General features: G+C 54.1%; 9 protein-coding genes across 9 annotated transcripts; 4 read left to right on the forward strand and 5 right to left on the reverse strand.

Annotated features, from left to right (window-relative positions):
• Positions 1–420: 420 nt before the first annotated feature.
• On the reverse strand, positions 421–1,613 carry BROUX77_005592 (uncharacterized protein; the record flags this gene model as incomplete). The annotated part of the gene is made up of 2 exons (XM_073750482.1): positions 421–1,076; positions 1,142–1,613. 2 exons carry the CDS (start codon positions 1,611–1,613, stop codon positions 421–423), a joined length of 1,128 nt encoding a protein of 375 aa, XP_073604478.1.
• Positions 1,614–1,927: 314 nt separating this feature from the next.
• BROUX77_005593 (uncharacterized protein) lies at positions 1,928–2,443 on the forward strand (the record flags this gene model as incomplete). Its single annotated transcript, XM_073750483.1, has 2 exons — positions 1,928–2,277; positions 2,335–2,443. 2 exons carry the CDS (start codon positions 1,928–1,930, stop codon positions 2,441–2,443), a joined length of 459 nt encoding a protein of 152 aa, XP_073604479.1.
• Positions 2,444–2,637: 194 nt separating this feature from the next.
• On the reverse strand, positions 2,638–3,707 carry BROUX77_005594 (uncharacterized protein; the record flags this gene model as incomplete). Its single annotated transcript, XM_073750484.1, has 2 exons — positions 2,638–3,595; positions 3,664–3,707. 2 exons carry the CDS (start codon positions 3,705–3,707, stop codon positions 2,638–2,640), a joined length of 1,002 nt encoding a protein of 333 aa, XP_073604480.1.
• A 576-nt stretch (positions 3,708–4,283) lies between these two features.
• Positions 4,284–4,889, forward strand: BROUX77_005595 (uncharacterized protein; the record flags this gene model as incomplete). The annotated part of the gene is made up of 1 exon (XM_073750485.1): positions 4,284–4,889. One exon carries the CDS (start codon positions 4,284–4,286, stop codon positions 4,887–4,889), a length of 606 nt encoding a protein of 201 aa, XP_073604481.1.
• A 206-nt stretch (positions 4,890–5,095) lies between these two features.
• BROUX77_005596 (uncharacterized protein) lies at positions 5,096–7,152 on the reverse strand (the record flags this gene model as incomplete). The annotated part of the gene is made up of 2 exons (XM_073750486.1): positions 5,096–7,056; positions 7,140–7,152. 2 exons carry the CDS (start codon positions 7,150–7,152, stop codon positions 5,096–5,098), a joined length of 1,974 nt encoding a protein of 657 aa, XP_073604482.1.
• Positions 7,153–7,853: 701 nt separating this feature from the next.
• On the reverse strand, positions 7,854–11,452 carry BROUX77_005597 (uncharacterized protein; the record flags this gene model as incomplete). The annotated part of the gene is made up of 8 exons (XM_073750489.1): positions 7,854–8,176; positions 8,251–8,616; positions 8,680–8,801; positions 8,866–9,105; positions 9,645–9,945; positions 10,009–10,321; positions 10,382–11,193; positions 11,257–11,452. The coding sequence occupies 8 exons, from the start codon at positions 11,450–11,452 to the stop codon at positions 7,854–7,856; spliced, it is 2,673 nt and encodes an 890-aa protein (XP_073604483.1).
• Positions 11,453–12,037: 585 nt separating this feature from the next.
• On the forward strand, positions 12,038–13,165 carry BROUX77_005598 (uncharacterized protein; the record flags this gene model as incomplete). Its single annotated transcript, XM_073750490.1, has 6 exons — positions 12,038–12,345; positions 12,398–12,570; positions 12,633–12,769; positions 12,828–12,883; positions 12,948–13,056; positions 13,130–13,165. The coding sequence occupies 6 exons, from the start codon at positions 12,038–12,040 to the stop codon at positions 13,163–13,165; spliced, it is 819 nt and encodes a 272-aa protein (XP_073604484.1).
• A 75-nt stretch (positions 13,166–13,240) lies between these two features.
• Positions 13,241–15,044, reverse strand: BROUX77_005599 (uncharacterized protein; the record flags this gene model as incomplete). The annotated part of the gene is made up of 2 exons (XM_073750491.1): positions 13,241–14,762; positions 14,836–15,044. The coding sequence occupies 2 exons, from the start codon at positions 15,042–15,044 to the stop codon at positions 13,241–13,243; spliced, it is 1,731 nt and encodes a 576-aa protein (XP_073604485.1).
• Positions 15,045–15,553: 509 nt separating this feature from the next.
• BROUX77_005600 (uncharacterized protein) lies at positions 15,554–17,260 on the forward strand (the record flags this gene model as incomplete). The annotated part of the gene is made up of 3 exons (XM_073750492.1): positions 15,554–15,664; positions 15,782–15,929; positions 15,993–17,260. 3 exons carry the CDS (start codon positions 15,554–15,556, stop codon positions 17,258–17,260), a joined length of 1,527 nt encoding a protein of 508 aa, XP_073604486.1.
• Positions 17,261–17,675: the final 415 nt, after the last annotated feature.

Consider the following 17,675-nt stretch of genomic DNA (forward strand, 5'->3'; position numbering starts at 1 on the left):
ATATTCAAAAGGGGCGAGCCTGGTGAGGACAATCTACATCTGGGGCACGTTAGCCTTGGTGAACCTTGAGAATAAGCGGCAAGAAAAGAGTGTGCGAGGGAGATAGATCATATAAAAGACACAGTAAAAGTTGTCGACATCGTGTTTCAGGGGATTGACAGATAAAAAGGAGATAATCATATCCAAGAAGAGGCCGTAATGCTGCAAGAGGGACGCTTATACACACCTTGAAAAGTTTCTCTACACGCAAATCTGCAGTGTAGAGTTGGCATAACAAAAAAGGTTGAAAGAAGCAGGAGCAGAAGTTTTCCACGACGACGTATAAATAGTGATGTGGGCAAATGTGGAGACTGGAAAATTTCGCCTATGCTCCTATTGGGGTAGCGGGGGTTCTGGGTGACGGCTATGCAATTAACCCGTCTAGAAATCTAGCTCCACCTTGGGCGAAGCAGGCTCGGCGGGTGCGCTCTCGATGGCCGGCGGCAACACCAAGGGCGCAATGACAAGGCCGGAAGTGCCGCTGACATGGAACGAGAGGGTCTCGCCGAGGTTGTTATCCTCGAGGCCGCCGCCCTTTTCGTTGTAGACGGGCAGCCGGCGCATCTTCATGTAGCCCTGGATAGTCTCGGTAGTAGCATTGACATCGCCCGGTTCCGTGGTGACGGGCTGAGGCTCGGTTGGGATGAGATGGGCCACGGCGTCGCTCAGAATCTCTATCCACTTGCCGAGGCCGGAGCTTGCAGGGTACAAATCAGCCGGAATGGTGAGCATTGCCGCTGTCCTGTCGGCAAACTGGCGGAGCAAGGCGCGCAGGCTATGGAGGAACTGGAGGCTCTCCGACGGGCGACATGACTGCGGGGGGTAGACGGTCGGCAGCAGGAAACTCGGGATGATGATCCGGTGGATGGTGTTTGCCGGGGTCGACAGCACCTTTTCTCGAATCTGCGAGATCAAGGGCGAGTTTGCGCCCGTTGGCGACAGAGGGTACGTGAACAGCTGGCCCTTTGACGCCGCAGGCTCGAGGTGCTTGTTCAGGTCAAATCTGTGACAGAACAAAGAGTTGCCTCGGGATTGGTCTGGCCATGCATCGTGTTAGCTGTTGCTCCTGGCACTGGGGAGACGGAGGTTGGTGCTGGCTTACCCGAACCGCCGGCCTGTCGTTTCTCGAAAGATTCATATCGCCAGGCGATCTTCATGCGGTCGCCTGACGCTTTGGGCGGCGGCTTTTTCGGCTCGGAATCCTGCTTCGTCGCGAGACCCGGCAGGGAAGACTTCCAAGACTCGGGCACGCCGAGAACATGCACATGGTGCCCTTGGACTAGCCCCTCGGCAGCAAAGTACCGCAGAACCAAGCCGCCAAAGTCAGTCGTCGTCGACTCCTGGAGCAGGAGGCTGTTGCCCAGCGGCAAGCCCGCATGGCCGGCAAGACTGCCGTCAAGAGATGCCGTTCCGGTAGACGTCGTCAAGCGGCCGTCGACCGTAGAGAGCCGGACGCCGGGAGCCAAGGCGGCTGCCGGGGAAGGGGCAGCAGCGGCAGGAGACTTGGGCGTCGGCAGTCGGGTGGCCGGGCCGCAATTCGGCACAATGGCCACGTTCCGCTTTTTGAACGACATGGCGGCGGCGGGGTTGTGCGGGCGGAGATGGTGATGCCGTTGCATGAAGCTGTGTAGCCATGTATTCAAGTTTGTTGTATGTACTGGGAGTGGAAGTGGGGCGATTCTTCAATCGGGGTTCTGTGCCCCACTACAAGGGTGTGCAGCTTTGAAAAAAAAAAAAAAAAAAAAAAAAAAAAAGAAAAACTTGGTCGCCAAAAGTCCGAGTCTTATTTGTGACGACATCAAGCCTCCAGCGACCGACTTTCTAGCACTCCAATTCCAATCTTCGACCACGACTCCTCGATTGCCCTCGTCGTCCACACGCACACACCATGTCAGGAAACGGAAGCGATGCCACCCTCTTCGAGGAGAGCTTCAACGTCACCAACTTCGACCAGTCCAAGTACGACCGCGTCGCCAGAATAAGCGCCAAGTCGACGGACGAATCGACCGTGCTGACGCTCGACATCAACATCGAGCTCATCCAGCTCGGCGTCGGCCAGAACATCACGCTCATGGTGGCCACGTCATTGGCGCTGGACGGCTCCAAGAGCGAGGAAAAGGGCTGGAGAGACACCAGCAAGGGCAACCAGCCGGCTGAGCCGACGCTGGCCGACATGTACGACTACGTCTGCCACGGCAAGATCTACAAGTTTGAAGACGGCGACGACGGCAAGAACATGTGCGTCGCCCTTGAGTTTTAGTCCCGCTGCGCCGGCCCGTGCTAACTTTCTCACAGCAAGGTCTACGCCTCCTTCGGCGGCCTCCTGCTCTCGCTGGACGGCCCCTACAAGAAACTCACCTCGCTGCGCGTCGACTACATTTACCTGCTGCTCAAGCGGCAGTAGGCGCGACGCCACACGACAGGTCCACCTGCTACATGCCATTCCGAGCGTCACTTTTGCTTTACATAGACACCAACACAGTCCCGCAGTCGCGGTTACGGGGAGGTCTGGAGCGGGCTTTTTCTTTTGCTAAATATCCGTCCGTCGCTTAGTTTTTAATGATATCCGAACAAAACCAAGTTTTAATGCACTCCGTCCTAAGCCGTGATGTATGTGTGCGGCCCGGGGAATGGCAGGGCGCGCCGGAGACGGCTCTTGATCTCGTCATAGTTGGGCTCGTTTTCTCTAGTGATGATGCCATGGCGGATGAAAAAGTCCAGAATCACGAGCCCACAATTGGGCTTGAACTTGCCCTGGTACAGTTGCTCGAACACCTCATCCACAGTCCATAGGTAGAACCCCTCCACCTCGCCGTCCTTGGGAACCGGGGTCACGCCTTGCGGCAGCTCAACATCATACACCCACTGGCACTCGGGAGAGAAGAGCCCCGACTCTCCGCCAGACTCGGGCTGCGACAGGAACAGGTACGTGACATGTCCCGCAGCCTTGGCCGTCTGCCGCACAAGCGCCTCGGGCAGCGCCGCCTCCTCGTCGGCCTCGCGCACAATGCACTCAAACGGGTCTTCGCCCGTCATGAGCCCGCCGGCGGCCGTGTTGTCCAGCATGCCGGGATACGTAGACTTGTCGGCCGCGCGGCGCCCAATCCACAGTCTGATGCCGTCTGCAGAGCCGCTGGGGCTCGGGACCCAGGCGTTTAGGTGGACGCCGTAGCGCGTGACGCCCAAGAGGCCCGCGGCGGCGCGCTCGACGTTGTACTGCACGCTGAGCCCGCGGCGGTCGTAGACGGGCCACAGCTCGTTGCGCCAGCCCGCAAGGATGCGGAAGGTATTGGTGGCGCGCCAGTGCTGCGTGATGGCTGCGATCTGGGCCGTGCGCTCGGCTTCGGTCGGCTGCGTAAAGGCCGTCACCGTCTGGTTCTGGTGGTCAATCTCTATGCCGGTCGCGAGGGCCTCGGGGAGCTTGGCCAGCGCATCGACGACTTGGCGCAGCATGCACCCCACGGGAAAGACACCCTCGCTATCCTTGGCCTGCAGGTAGTACAGGTTGCGCTGGGCCTGGGCATATTCCTCGGACTGTGTTTCCGGGTGCGGGTATCTGCGGGGTCTGTCAGAGAGAACAAACAAGAGAACGGGCTGTGGTAGTTGGTAGTAGTAGTGACGCACCTGTCTACCTTGTTGAGGATATCGAGATTCGTAAGCTTTGGCATCGTGGATCGTGTATGTGCTTAAAGTGCTGGATTTGTCAAAGTGTGAAGGGAACGAGGATAGCTAGCTAGCTCTAGCTGGAGAGTGTATTTATAGGGTTAGACTGGGTTAGACTTTTGTGCTACCACCCGATGACAGGAAATGACGACCAGAAGCCCCACCAAGCCGGCCCCACTCCCGATTATGCAATAAAGCCAGTCACAGCTGCCGAAAAAAAAATAAGTGGCTCCCTACATGCATATCGATAACTATGACGTGAGAGAACGACAGAACTCCATGGAAACTGGAATGTATCACGACCACAAGCCGAAGCCGTCACGTCACGCCAATCCACGTCTTGACTGCTTCTATCGTCCCGGGTAATGTTTCATGTAGTTGACGTATCCCTCGCCACAAGCTAACTACGCACAAGCCCCGCTAACCAACTGCCAACACCGCCCTGCGGCCGCCCGAAAACCAAAGCGTGCGTCCGGCCTCCCATCGCGACCAGACTTGACACACTTGTGCCCAGCGTCAGTTCCTTTTCTTCTTTCTTTCCTTCTCGCCCCCTTGACCACGCCACATCCCTAGCCATACCCATGTCCGCCGCCGCCGCGCTGTTCGGGGTGATCCCCATTGGCCAAGCCATGCTCACCACGCCGACATCCGTTGTGTCCGAGACGTCTCTATTGTATGCAGTGACCAATTGCAACGCCGTGACCGTGTGCTTGATCCCCGGCGCCGCGCTGCCGCCCCAAACCGCCGCGGCAATCTACGCCGTGCGCGCGTCCGATTTCGCCGCTGCGTCCGGCGGCTCGGCTCCAGACTTCCAGTTCGCCGGCGCCGTCGGCCCGGGCCAGGAGAGCGTGAGCATCGACGTCGCGCCGTACATGTCGGCGGGGGCGGGGGCGGGGCCGGCTGCAGCCGACGGCGCCGTGCTGGGCATCAGCATCGAGCCGGCCGCCGAGGTCGCCCAGAAGCTGCAGCAGATGCCGCTGGTCCGGCCCAAGGCGAGCCGCGAGACGACGATTGCGCTGGCCCAGAACATCATTAGCAATGCCTTTGACTTCATCGCCAGCTTCAGCGGCTCGGCGGGGCCTGGCGGCGTTGAGGTTGTGCCGCTCAAGGCGTTTGAGAATTGGTGGAAAAAGTTTGAGAGTCGCGTTAGGAGTGACCCGAGCTTTCTGGAGCGACAGTCACAGTAGGCCGGAGGCCGGAGACGGGCGACCTGAGCACATGGAGTCGATAGAAATCTATATAGAAGACGCAAAGTACAAAACAACGTTCACAGAAGACAACATCTTTGTGAAAAAATACTTTCTAGACATTCGTGAGTATTATAATCATAAGTGACAAGGAAAAAAAAAGAAAAAGAAACATGTAAAATCAAAAGCATCATTCATTTCAAACATCAATCCGCCAACGGACTTTTGTTTCGTGTCGGACTCCCCGTACGACTCCGCCGCCCGGCATTAAGCATCTGCGGAAGCGCCAGCTGCTCGCGGCTTTCCGTGCGCACAACCATGCCCCGTCTATCGATTCGCGCCGCCGGGCTTCCCTCCTGGCGCTCCAGATTGATGCGCGGCAGCGAGCCCGGCCCACGGCCGCCCATAGAGCTGACCGAGGCGTCCGAGTCGTTGCCGTCTGTGTCGATGAGCTCAAAGTCTTCAACGTCGGCCTCTTCCAGCACGCGCTCATACGGAACCGAGTTGGTGCGCAGCAGCCGCCGGATGAACGAGGTGCCGGGTGGCGACGCCTTGCGGGGGCTCGACGAGAAGTGCCTGTTCCCGATAAAGCCGCGGAAGAATGCCCCGACGCGGCTGCGGTACTCGCGCTTCCGCAGGCAGAACAGAATGGCAGCGATGGCTAGCATGAAAAGAAGCATGCCCGACAGCGACTGGGACGGCGGGTGCGCCTTGTTTGACTTGCCGTCCGAGGTGGGCGTCTCAACTGAGCCGGCATACTCAAAGTCTGCCGGAATTCCGGCCTCGTTGCTGCCGAATCCAACGGGGAGGGCAGACGGGCTTGAGGCGGACACTTCACCAGCAGCGTACAGTAGCATTTTGCCCATGGTCCAGCTGACTTCGGCACCGTCGATCTTGTTGACGGGCTGGAAGGGATCAATCGAGACGTTGTGCGGCGACTTTTCCAGACCGACCCGCGGAATTCCGATTCCCTCATATAGCACATTGATTAGCCATGAAGCTTTGAAGCAGGCCTGCAGCGCATCCTGAGTCTTTTCGTCAAGAGACTTGCCGCGGGCATGGAGAGAGCTTTCGATATCAGTCCAGTCCTGGCTGCAAAACTTGTTGACCTTGTCCTGGTAGGTTGCAAAATCGTACTCGTCCTTGTCGTCGTCATGTGTTCCAAAAACGCCATGGGTGGTGTGCCAGTATTCTGAGACGCCGACAAAGTGGTTGACATCGAAATCAATGGCCGGCACGTGTTGTCCGTTGATTAAGCAGGGCTGGTCGGGGCAGGGCGCGTCCTTTTCCAGCAACGGCTGAGTCTCAGCAAGGCAATTCTTAAAGTCTCCGGTTCCAAGCAGAATGGGCTCTGAAACTTTACTTTTTTCAGACGTCAGGATTTCACCGGACGATGTCATACGTAGGCCTTTGGGGAGGCAGGGGTCGGGCAGGCCGTCGGGGTGATCTTCGTATTTGGATACGAGTTGTTCAATGTAACGATCCCTGGCCTTGTTCGCTCCAAAGCCCAGCCAAGTGGTTGTGAATACTTTGTACTCGAGAGGCTTTCCATCCAGCGTGCGAAAACGCACCAGCTTCAGGTCATCGGCGTGCTTTTCAGCCTCGGTAGAGTTTGGGGCAAAGGCGATCTGCGCAGATGCGCCGCCCATGTCCAGAAAGCCATATGTGCCGTGGCTGTTGGTGCTGGCGTCCTTGTGCTTGTCAAAGCCGCCGAGTAGATAATTGGCGGCGATCCATCCGTACAGACCCTCGGTCTCTCCTGGAATGACTTGAAATTGGGTGGAGCAATCCTTGATGGGGAACTTTGTGTGCTTCTGAAAATACGAACACATCTCATCGAGGAGTGTCTTTTGCTGGACATCGGGTAGCAGGCGCATGCCGGCTGTGGCCATCAGGTAGACGGGGGTCTCTGAGATCTTGTCCTTGGGAATCTCGGACAGCGCGACGTCCACCAAAGCCTTGAGGTGATCGGGCCCGATGCGGGCAGGTGTTTCGGCAAAGGAAGACACGCCGGGGTGAACCTTTTTGCTCTCCTCGATTTTGATCTTGGGCAGAGCATGGCTGCCCTTTTCACCGGCCTCCTTGAGGGCCTTGTGGGCGTCTTTCCATTTGTAGACGTAGACTCGCGTTCCCGAGGAGCCAGCGTCGAATATAACACCGTATCGGCCTGTTGAGTTGAGACGGGCGTGGTTAGTAGCGGGTAGAGGGCGGGTGACGATGCAAGTTTAGCAAAGGTCTGGAATAACATACTGTGCTTTCCCATGGTGGCCTAGCAGTTGCAGTCGCAGTCTGGCAGGTGAGAGACTGATGCGCGATCGCAAAGCTTGAACGCTCGCGCAGGCGGGCCAAGGAGAGCGTGCGTATGGGTGGGCGAGAAGGTCGAAGCAGTGGCTCTGGCTGACAAAGCGAGCGTGGCGGAAAAAAAAAGTAGCGAGTGTGTATTGGCGATGAAGAAATGGCGAGTCGAGAACAGGATTAATTCACATCACGTCGGCGATGGCAAGTCGAGAAGCGTGGGCCAAAAACTGAGGGTGCAGCGTTGTGGTGGTTTGAGGATCAACAAATGATCGAGTTGATGCAGGAAAATGCAAGCTCCAGCCAGGTACTTTGATGCACATGTATGTATACCTGCATAGAAATATACATGACTGGGTACATGCGTACATAACTAGACGTATAGCTGGCTGCTTATAGCAAGTTAGTACTGATGAGTCTAAAAAAAGAATTCTTATGTGGAGCCTGCAATTCAGCCCAGATAAGCGATAAGCCCAGAGCCTCCCTTCTCAACCTTGACGAGCAGAGCAAATGGATGCCGACGAATTTCTGTACACGAACAACAACAACAACAACAACAACCCTAGAACTGCTCCGGTAGTGCATTTGTGCCGAGATGAAACCCCAAGACTTTCAAGACTTCACTCTAGGCTCTACGTGTATGACTTGAATGCGCATACCTATGCCTCCCTACCCACGAGGACACCAAGCCGCAGCTGGCATTGAAGCAGAGTTGCTGGTGTTGTAGTTGCATGATGCCATGTTGCTTCCCGTGTGACTTGTCTTGACCCCGGAACTGAGACCCATTCCATGCATGCTCGTGTGTGGCCTGCCATAGCCCCCAGACCCCGGCCGTCCTGTAACAGAAGATCCCCTTGGCCGGCCATTTATCCCATGTGACATTGTTGGGCTGGCTGTCGACGCGAGGACGTCGCCCGCTCTTTGCCGATGGCTTGTGCCTGGGGCCGTGTGTGTTGTTGCGTCGGGGCCAACACCCATAGATCGCACGCGGTCTAGTGCGGATTACAACTAGTTAGCAACAAAAGTATTTTTATGTGTTTTCCAAGACAACGTCAATGACACCTACCTGCCATGGGACTCGCAAGAAAAGACTGCCCCCAGGGCCGTATGGAGCTAGCTGGATTTGGTGCAGAACCATCTAGTCCTGCCAAGCCCGTGAATAAGCCGCCTGGCACGTTGGAAAGCTTCATGGCTGCCGAAGGCTCTGGGAACATGGCGGATGCGAAACCTGGAGGTGCCGGCCGGGTCTGAAACGATTGGTTGATGTGAGTATCACCGTCGGTTACGGCCTTCTCCAAGTTTCTTATGGAAGAGTTCATCTTGGCGTTGTCATATAATGACTGCACACTGTCTAGGCGTTTCTTGAGACCAGATCGAGCCTTTTCCAGGCTTTCGTTTTTTCGACGAAGATCCATGTTCTCAGTTTTAAGTTCTGCGCCGCGGAGATTGTTAGGATTGGGCTTAAAGCGAGCGAGTGGTACTGCATTGAACTTGCCTGATATGGCAGTTTGGAGATCCCGCGCATCCGAATTAGTCTTGTTGACAAAAGCGTCAAACTCGCGGCGATCGTTGTCGAACTGTTTCTTTAGCTGCTTATTCATGTACTGCTGGTAATATCTGCATCGCCGTTAGCAAATACGTGCTCCTGGGAGAACGAGAACCTGGATGCGTATCAGCTTACATCTCCTGTGTTGCCTGGTAAGCCCAGAAACTCAAAGCACGGCCCGCACACTCCATGACGACACTGGGACTAAGACCACTTAGCACGCTTGTTTTGTAGTCCTCGGTCGGGTTGAGATTAGATATCACGGCATCGTCCGGGCTGTGCAGCTGTGCTTGACAAGCGGGACAAGGGGCTCTTCGTGCCGGCTCCTGATTCAGAAGGCCTTCGCGGTTGGCACACTCTAGGCAGAACAAATGGCTGATGATGAGGGCAAAGCAACGGGTTAGCGACTTTTGTGGGTTGTCTGTCTGTCGGTGAAGTCGAAGCAAACTTGCCTGCAAGTCGTCACCAGAGCTCGATCTCTGAGTTCCTTGCGGCATTGGATCCAGTTGCACCTGAGATTGTCCTCCATCGCGGGCGGATTGTGGCTCCAAAAAGACTGCGAGGCATCCGAACAGCCAACTCGACAACCAAAGACGACTTTAGCTTCACGATAGAAAAAGAGAAGAACATGCAGGTATTCAGCAAAACTTTGGGAGAGGATATCCTGTATGAAAAAAAATTGATACGTGGTTTCCTATTCTACAAAAAATGAGGGTTTTGATGTGGCTTACAAAGCCCCAAAAGCCGACGAAAATATTTGTGCGGAACAGTCCCAGAAACCGCAACTGCCGTGGAAGCGAGCATCGTCTTTCTTGTAGTTGTGCTCTCGGTGAAAGCTTCTCGGCTCGGTGAGCCTACACCGGGCTCAGACTTCCAGAACCTGGCACCGGCTGGTGATGCCGTCAAAGATGCACGTGTTATTGATCGGGATGTACTGTCGCGTGATGATCTTGATCATTTCCTGTGCAATCATGCCGCCGACCGCAGCCGAAATGTTGTGTAGCTCACTTCCACCGGCACGAGCAACCTCTTCGGCAATAGTCTGGAAGCGCTCGCGGTTCTTCATGTTGGGCAGCGCCTCGCTCATTGAGGACAGAATTCCCTTGGCGGATGATGTAGCGACGTGCGAGGTAGACTGGAGAGCCATGTAGATGGGGAAAAGGGAAAGCGGCGCCCCGGTTTGTGCCGACATTTCATCGTTGGCGGCTTCTTGTTCTAGTGAGAGCGTCAGTATGTCACACAGTGGCACGGCTCTAAGAAAATGGGAATCAGACGAACCTGATATCTTTTGGAGGGCGCTGGGCCCGGCCGGCTTGGGGTTGATTAGTTTGACAAAGGCCGCATTCTTGCAAAACACAGAAACCTCTTCTTCCGTGACGCCCTCTCCGCCAGGCAAAGTTCGAGCAATGCCAAGCACCTCCTCGATATCGGCTTTTGCTTTCGTCTTGTATATGTTTTGCAAAGAAATGTATACATCAGACTGTGCCTTCATATCTGGTATGCCTCCTGGGACAGGCAAGCAGCCATGTTTGTCGTAGAAAGCCTTTGTTGCAGCCGCCGTGGTCCAGATTGATGAGGCGGAAGTTTGAAGCTTGAGAGTAGTTAGCAGGCGGTTTGATACTAGTATTCTGGCAGAATAGACTTGGCAAACCTTTGCTGAGTCGATCAAATCAAACACCTCCCTTAGATTTGATGGTAACGATGACTTTGTGAGATTTCTCATGACTGCCCCCGCCGCCTCTTCAAAGTTTTCCTCGCCGCCCTCTGCATTGCTCGTCCGCATGGCAGATGTGACCATTTTTCGAAACTGGTTTTTTTGTGCATAGGTTGAGGGATAAGATCCATCATGTTCATTCTTCCACTTGTCGAGATAGTGTAGCAGGATGGCCACAAAGGGCACGTGGCCGTGGATATGGTCGTCCTGAGTATCGAGATCCTTTGTGATGTCGTTTGCAAACTTGGCCAAGGCTTCCCAAGGCGCCAAAAGGCGAAGGTCGGTGGTAGTCGTCGGATCAGGGTGGGTTTCGATAATGGGAAAGGGCCCGGGATGGCGGACGTTGAAGTATGCGTAGAACCCGGCCGAGTGGACTGAAAGAATGGGTATCTGGCGCTTTCTTGCATACGCCTCAAGAATGTCTTGAGACTCTGGATTGAGAGGCAACGCGTACAGGACGATTGTGAAGGCGGGAAGAGACTGCAAGAGGTTCTGCAATCCTAAACACGCAGATGGAGAGTCCGACAGGCGCACTCTCTTTGTTTCAAGCGCTACGGCTGCCAGCTGGGCCTCGTGGTCTTCGGCTTTGGGATACCAGTCGCTACGGACCTCGGGATTCAACTCGGACAGAAACCTGGTGCAGCACTCTGCGCGCGAGCAGCCGAGACTGTTCTCGTCCAGAAAGAAGTTGACGCCCAGATCTGCTTCACTAACGGTGGCTTCATCGTATATCGTGAAGTGGCCAATACCTGGAGTGGAAGTCAGCCTCTGCTACACATGGACTAGAACCCATCCGTCTAAACATAGCTCACCAGGTAACACCAGATTCTTAAGGGCCTCAACTCCGGCCGTTCCCCCGCCCGAATTGAACAGTAGCACGCGGGCGTTTTCTAGGGCGGCCTGGCCGCTGGCAGCCCAAAGCCGCAACTGGCGATCGTACTTGCGCTCTTTCTCGGAGGGGCCAGCAGACACTGGAGAGGGCGCGTTTGGAGTGGTACTGATATCCATGGCTCACGTGGTCTAGCTGGGACGCACACATACACATTCATTGCTTGTTGCAGCAAGTCTAGAGCTTCCGGGAGCTTCAAGCTTCAAGCTTCGAGCTTCAAACTGCAGCTTTGACCCTAGCCCCGCTTTGAGGGCCGGACCCTAACCCTAGAGAGACGACCCGCCAGCCGGCAGAAGGGACTTGGAATTGGCTCAATGGCATCGGCCGCTAAAAGTAGCATTCGTGATGGCGTTTGCAATATCGAGCAGAGCTGTGATTGGCTAATCTCAATCTATTTGAAAGACAGAAACGACTGCCAGATGCCACCAGCTGCGAGCAGCTAAGCTATCAATTACGCCAATAGTTAAGCTGGTGATATCATCATCCATCCACTCCCAAGGATTGACTTGCTTGCGCCAAGTGACAACATTTGCGTGCTTTTTGACGCCATTTTCGTGTGAACTCTGCTGCTCCTCTTACTTCTCGTTTGTATTTTCCTCTGGGACATGCCATTGTCTTTTACGCTGCCACTGCCACTGTCTCACTCGTCCGCCCTCCGTTTCTTCCGTCTTTCCACTACCACCCGGCCACTGTTCACTCGCGCCATGTCTCTTGCTGCTGCTGCCAAACGTATCGAGGGCAAGACGATTCTTGTCACGGGCGCCTCGAGCGGCATCGGAAAGAGCACGGCTCTGGAATTTGCCCGCAACGCTCCCAACAACCTGAAGCTGATTCTAGCTGCTCGGCGCATTGAGACGCTGCATGAGCTGGCGGCGCAAATTAAGTCCGAGGTTGGCGATGGCATCAAAGTTCTCTCAGTCAAGCTGGATGTCAGTGATCCTGCCGAGGTGAGGGGGTTTGTGCCGAGTCTGCCCGAGGAGTTCAAGGATATCGATGTCCTCGTGAACAATGCGTAAGTCTGGTACATCCACCTTCTGAATAGCCCACATACTAACAACAAGTAGAGGCCTCGTCAAGGGCGTAGCTTGTGCTCCTGATATTGCCGAGGAGGATATCAATGTCATGTTCCAGACCAACGTGACTGGTCTGATCAACATGACCCAGGCCGTACTTCCTGTCTTCAAAAAGAGACCCGATGGCGGTGCTGGTGACATCATCAATGTTGGGTCCATTGCAGGTAAAGCTTATTCTGGTATCTACTATGCTGCCCTTCAAACTGCTAACTTTCGGCTCTCTTAGGGCGTGAGCCGTACGCCGGTGGCAGCATCTACTGTGCTACCAAGGCTGCCGTTCGCAGCTTCACCGATAGCCTGCGCAAGGAACTCATCTCTACTCGCATCAGGGTTATTGAGATTGACCCTGGCCAGGTTGAGACGGTACGATGTCCTTCAGTATCCATGAAAGTTTGCCGTACTAACAAACTCACGTGAACAGGAATTCTCCATCGTGCGCTTTTATGGCGACAAGTCAAAGGCTGATGCTGTTTACAAGTAAGTGAAGGCTATTCAACTTGAACGAAAGGTGTAGATAATCTCAACTAACGCTACGATAAAGCGGCGTGGATCCCTTAACCCCCGAAGACATTGCCGAGGTTATTGTGTTTGCCGCTTCCCGCCGGCAGAATGTCGTTCTCGCAGACACGCTCATCTTTCCCAGCCACCAGGTACGTCGTTTCATAGTTTCGTCACATCGCCATCTCATAAAATTTCTTTGTATCCCAACTAATCAATCTTCAGGGCGGCGCTGGCGTGGTTTACCGCAAGCCGGCATAGGGGCTATTCGTTTAGAGACCGCAGACGCCTGTCTCCATGTAGAATGTTGCAGACATGTTGCAGATGTTTTTTTGTTTAATCTGTGTTTAGTAGCGCAAATGTATTGCCTAATAAAGACACCACAGGCTGTGCCGTCTTGTCTTTGGAACCTTTGCTCTTTCCCCGGGCCAACTTCTCCTGTTTCTTGCTTAGCTTTCTTTGGGGTTGATCGAGTCCAAACTCAGTGCAGAGGCTACATAGAAGAGAGCTGTTTTCTAGAGCCCAAGCAAATTCCAAAACTTGAAGAATACTGGGAAGATTTGCAAGAAGATCCATCTTCGTGAGCATCTTTTCCAAAGGAGCTGTAGCCTCGGGCACGTGGATATTGTTGATTCGCGCAAACACGAGCATCTGCTGGATCATGCGTAGTGAGTTGATGCATGCTTCAATCTGGGCTTTAAAGTGCAGCGCAGCCCAGGACACGATGTCGTGCTGAAGATTAAGCAGAGACTTCACGTCCCGAACGAGCTTGAAAGAATGCGGCTCTCTGTCCATTGACACCGAATGCTGCATCTCTAGGCGCACAGTCATGGCCATCAATGATTTCATCGACGAGAGATTTCCGAACCGAGAGAGATCGTTCGCCAAGCTTTGGAAAGCCTGTGGCAGCTCGTCTGTCGAGATTAGATCAACGCTTGTGCCTTTGGATGTCGTCTGCGATAGTCTGCGAAACTCGCAAATCGACTTTACCGCTCCAGGCCGGATTATTGGCAGCAGAGAGTAAGCCAGCTGACGGAGGGGAGTGCATGGTACCCAAGGTGACATTTCTAGCTGTGACTCTACCGAAGGTGTCAGAAAAGACAGTGGAGTCTCGTCACGTTGTTGGCTTTCAGGCCGCGCAACAATACCCAGGTATTGAAGAACTATTTCCGACAGTCTAGGATCAAGATACGGAGGTCCAAGACAGAGGCCACGGTATTGATTGGCGCTCGTGAGGTCAACTGGCTTATATTGCTTGGCAAATTCCAAGTATTCTGGTGGTGCAGAAGGTGTGCTCATAACATGTTTGGCGATCGCGTAAGCATCCTCATCAGGCATGTCAAGACTTTCATAAGCAAAACGGACCAATGATTTTCGGGGTAGTCTAAGGCGGTCCTCGATAGTTCTCGGTTCAAATCGAAGACACCGGATCGTGTCGGTAATCATGCCGAAATTCAAGTCGATGAAGAAGATAGTGCCGCCTCCCGGTCCAAGGTCATGGATGATTAGATCATTGTCCCCAGAGAGAACTGTGATGTTCTTGCCCGTTGCCGCGTGGGCTGCACAGAAGGAGTCAGCCTCTCCCGGTACTACGAATGTTTTGCTACCATAGTCCGCAGACTCAAGGAGAGCTTCAAGCAATGCGGGTATGAGATGTAATGGCACCGGTGCTCTTAGAGCAGCGCTGTGAGGGCAAAATATCTCCTTCTTACTCGTTTTGAAGGAGATGATAGAGAGGTCACATCCAGTGTTGTACTGATTGAAAAACTTGGCGCTACAAGACCATCGAGTGACGTGCCGCTTCAGTCTTGTAGTGATCTTGTCCGGGGGCAGCAGGCCATCAAAGTAAATGGCTTCACTAGATTCATGGTCAGTGTGTGTTGGACGACAGACACTAGCAAGGTGACTCTGCAGAGCTGTGGTCCACTTACATCTCGACATTGCATTCTCTCAGTCTCCCTAGCAATTCAAACATTCTCTTCACAAGATCAGCAGTGGACGGGATGCCCATAGTACCGCGCACGCATGATTGGCACACATAGTAGGCAAATGCGGGGCCGTCGATCACGACTGCGGAGCCATTGAGAACAGTCTCTTTGGCAAAAGGAAGAAGATGTCTCCGGAGACGCGGGATTCCCATTGTGGACAAAGCGTTGTGAGATGGCGGTGATGATGTGATGTTGGTGGGAGGATAAATATTGAGGAGGGATCGCCATGGCTCAAATAGGAAAGTAAAGGTTGAAAAGCCCCGACATAGCAATACGGCAGCCTCAGGCGATGTTGATATTCACTTAGCCGTGAGACCCAGACTCCCATAGAATTAGCAGAAATGGTCATCTATCACGTCCCGTCTTTTCCCTCTCTCTTCTATTTAATCTCCCCTCGCCTTCTCACCGGCGGGATGTGATGCTGTTGCGGGCCCACAAGTGTGTGTTACTCACCACGACAGGGTTTTGGGGTTCTTTCGGTGGTTTTTTTTTTTGGCGCCACAGCGCCACACATCTGCGCCACGCAACAGTTCCGGCCCCCCACTTCACCAATTCTGTAGAAATTCTCGTGCTCCAGCGCGCCGCCGAAAACTTTTCTTCCCTTGATTTTTCCTGGCTTATCTCTCTCTTCATCCCCAAACCAAACCCCGCGGCCGCAATCATGCGCAGCACACTCATCTTTGCAGGGTCTTCATGCCCCGAACTTACCGGCCAAATTTGCACCCATCTGGGCATGGCGCCAGCAAAGGCGGAGCTGGGCCAGTTTGCAAACGTGAGTTCTTATCAAGCCTCGATGCCAGGACTGAACTAAAGCCAGACACTCGACGGGACCAACAGTGCATGACGCACAGCAGCCAGCTCATCATGCTAATCAGGACTCCATCTTCAGGGCGAAACCAGCGTTCGTATCTTGACTAGTGTGAGAGAGCAGGATGTTTTTGTGGTCCAGTCTGGCAGTCCTCGCATCAACGACTCCATCATGGAGCTGCTGATTATGATTTCCGCCTGCAAAGGTGGCTCGGCCAACAAGATTACTGGTGAGTTTGCTCTCCAATCGTCCACATTAATCCATGCGCCCGCGCTAACTTGTTTTTGCCTAGCCGTTGTGCCCTATTTCCCCTACAGTCGCCAATCAAAGAAGAAGAGCCAAAGGTCGGCCATCACGGCGAGAATGCTAGCCAACCTCCTTAACGTCGCTGGCGTCAAGCATGTCATTACCGTTGACCTGCATGCCTCCCAGATGCAAGGCTTCTTCAAGGGCACTGTTGACAACCTACATGCAGAGCCTCTTATTGCGCGCTGGATTCGCCACAACATCCCCAATTGGCGCGAGGGTGTGGTGGTCTCCAAGAACCCCGGCGGTACCAAGAGAGTCGCTTCGCTTGCTGATGCCTTGAAGCTGAACTTTGGAATTGTCACCACGGATAAGCGCCGTGTGCGGAACGAAATGACAAACTCCACCAACATCATCATGAACCACTTGGATGGCATGGATCGCCAAACCATCTTTGACGCCAACATCCACCGTGGTCTGCATGGCGACTGTGATGACATCTCCTTGCCTCACTCTACGACTCCCGACTGTGTTGGTCCACCTCAACGTGTGGCTGTACGAAGCCGTCTCAGCAGAGCAGCTTCTCAGGCCGCCCCTGAGCCCACCATTGTCGAAGTCCCCGAAGCCGAAGAGCCGTCCACAGCCGGCGCGAGTGTCAACTCTGCATCAGAAACCCCAGCCGATGGCGAGGTTAGCGAAAATGCCCAAGAAGGAGCGAGAGAGGACGAAGAACTACACAGCCAAGATGAAGTCACACAAGGGCGTCTCGTCTATGGCCACATTGTCGATGACGACTTCCCCTCTCCCGCGCTGTCGGCCACTGACGCCAGTCAGCCCGATGTCGACCCGATGACCATGTCGCACGCCTCTTCCTTTTTTGCCGCCGATGCCCCCCGCAAAGAAGAAGAAGAGGTGTCTGATGAAGAGGAGGAAACGTTGAAGAACCCCAAAATCGAGCACATGATTACTCTTGTCGGTGATGTCCGGGACAAGCCGGTCATCATCATTGATGACATGATTGACAAGCCTGGCTCGTGGGTTGCTGCTGCCGAGACAGTTGTCAAGCGTGGCGGAGCCAAGAAAGTGTTTTGCATGGCCACCCATGGTGTTTTTGGAGGCGATTGCCTTGCCCAGATGCAAGCTTGCGAGTGCATTGACAAGATTGTCGTCACAAACAGTTTCCCCATCAGTCAAGAGGATATCCGCAACACGCCAAAGCTGGTCGTGATTGATCTTTCGCTTCTCCTGGCAGAAGCCATCCGCCGTAACCACTACGGCGAGACCATCTCCCCGCTGTTCCAGCAGTTTGACTGATGGGTCTGGGGGCTTTGGGCTGTAGTTGGTTTGACCTTTTGAGCAACACTTGGCCCCCGCTGCCAAGTGACGCAGGCAAACTCTATCCAATCCATCTATACTCCGTTGGGTAAGGCATCTTGGCTTCCGCACACCTTTACATGCGTAGCTTTTTTTTCTTCTTCTTTGTCTATTGTTTTTTTGTTGATGCTCCGTTGGTAATGCCCCCTCATCGCTGGCCTTGTACCGCGGGCATCGACATGGTGACCACCTATGTTTTTGCTTGTTTAACTATTGCTTGATTTGATTATTAGGTTTTCGGCGTTCGGACAGTCTTAGTGTTTGCCTTTGGAATATTGAGGCTCCACAACACTCTCGGCGTGCCGCGAGAAATGTAAACTGCGAGTTTACGGCGTCCTTGAACTGAGATGAGCCG

Source organism: Berkeleyomyces rouxiae (genome assembly GCF_048999995.1).
Source record: "Berkeleyomyces rouxiae strain 22BRR77 chromosome Unknown BrBRR77_ptg000005l, whole genome shotgun sequence".
NCBI lineage: Eukaryota > Fungi > Ascomycota > Sordariomycetes > Microascales > Ceratocystidaceae > Berkeleyomyces > Berkeleyomyces rouxiae.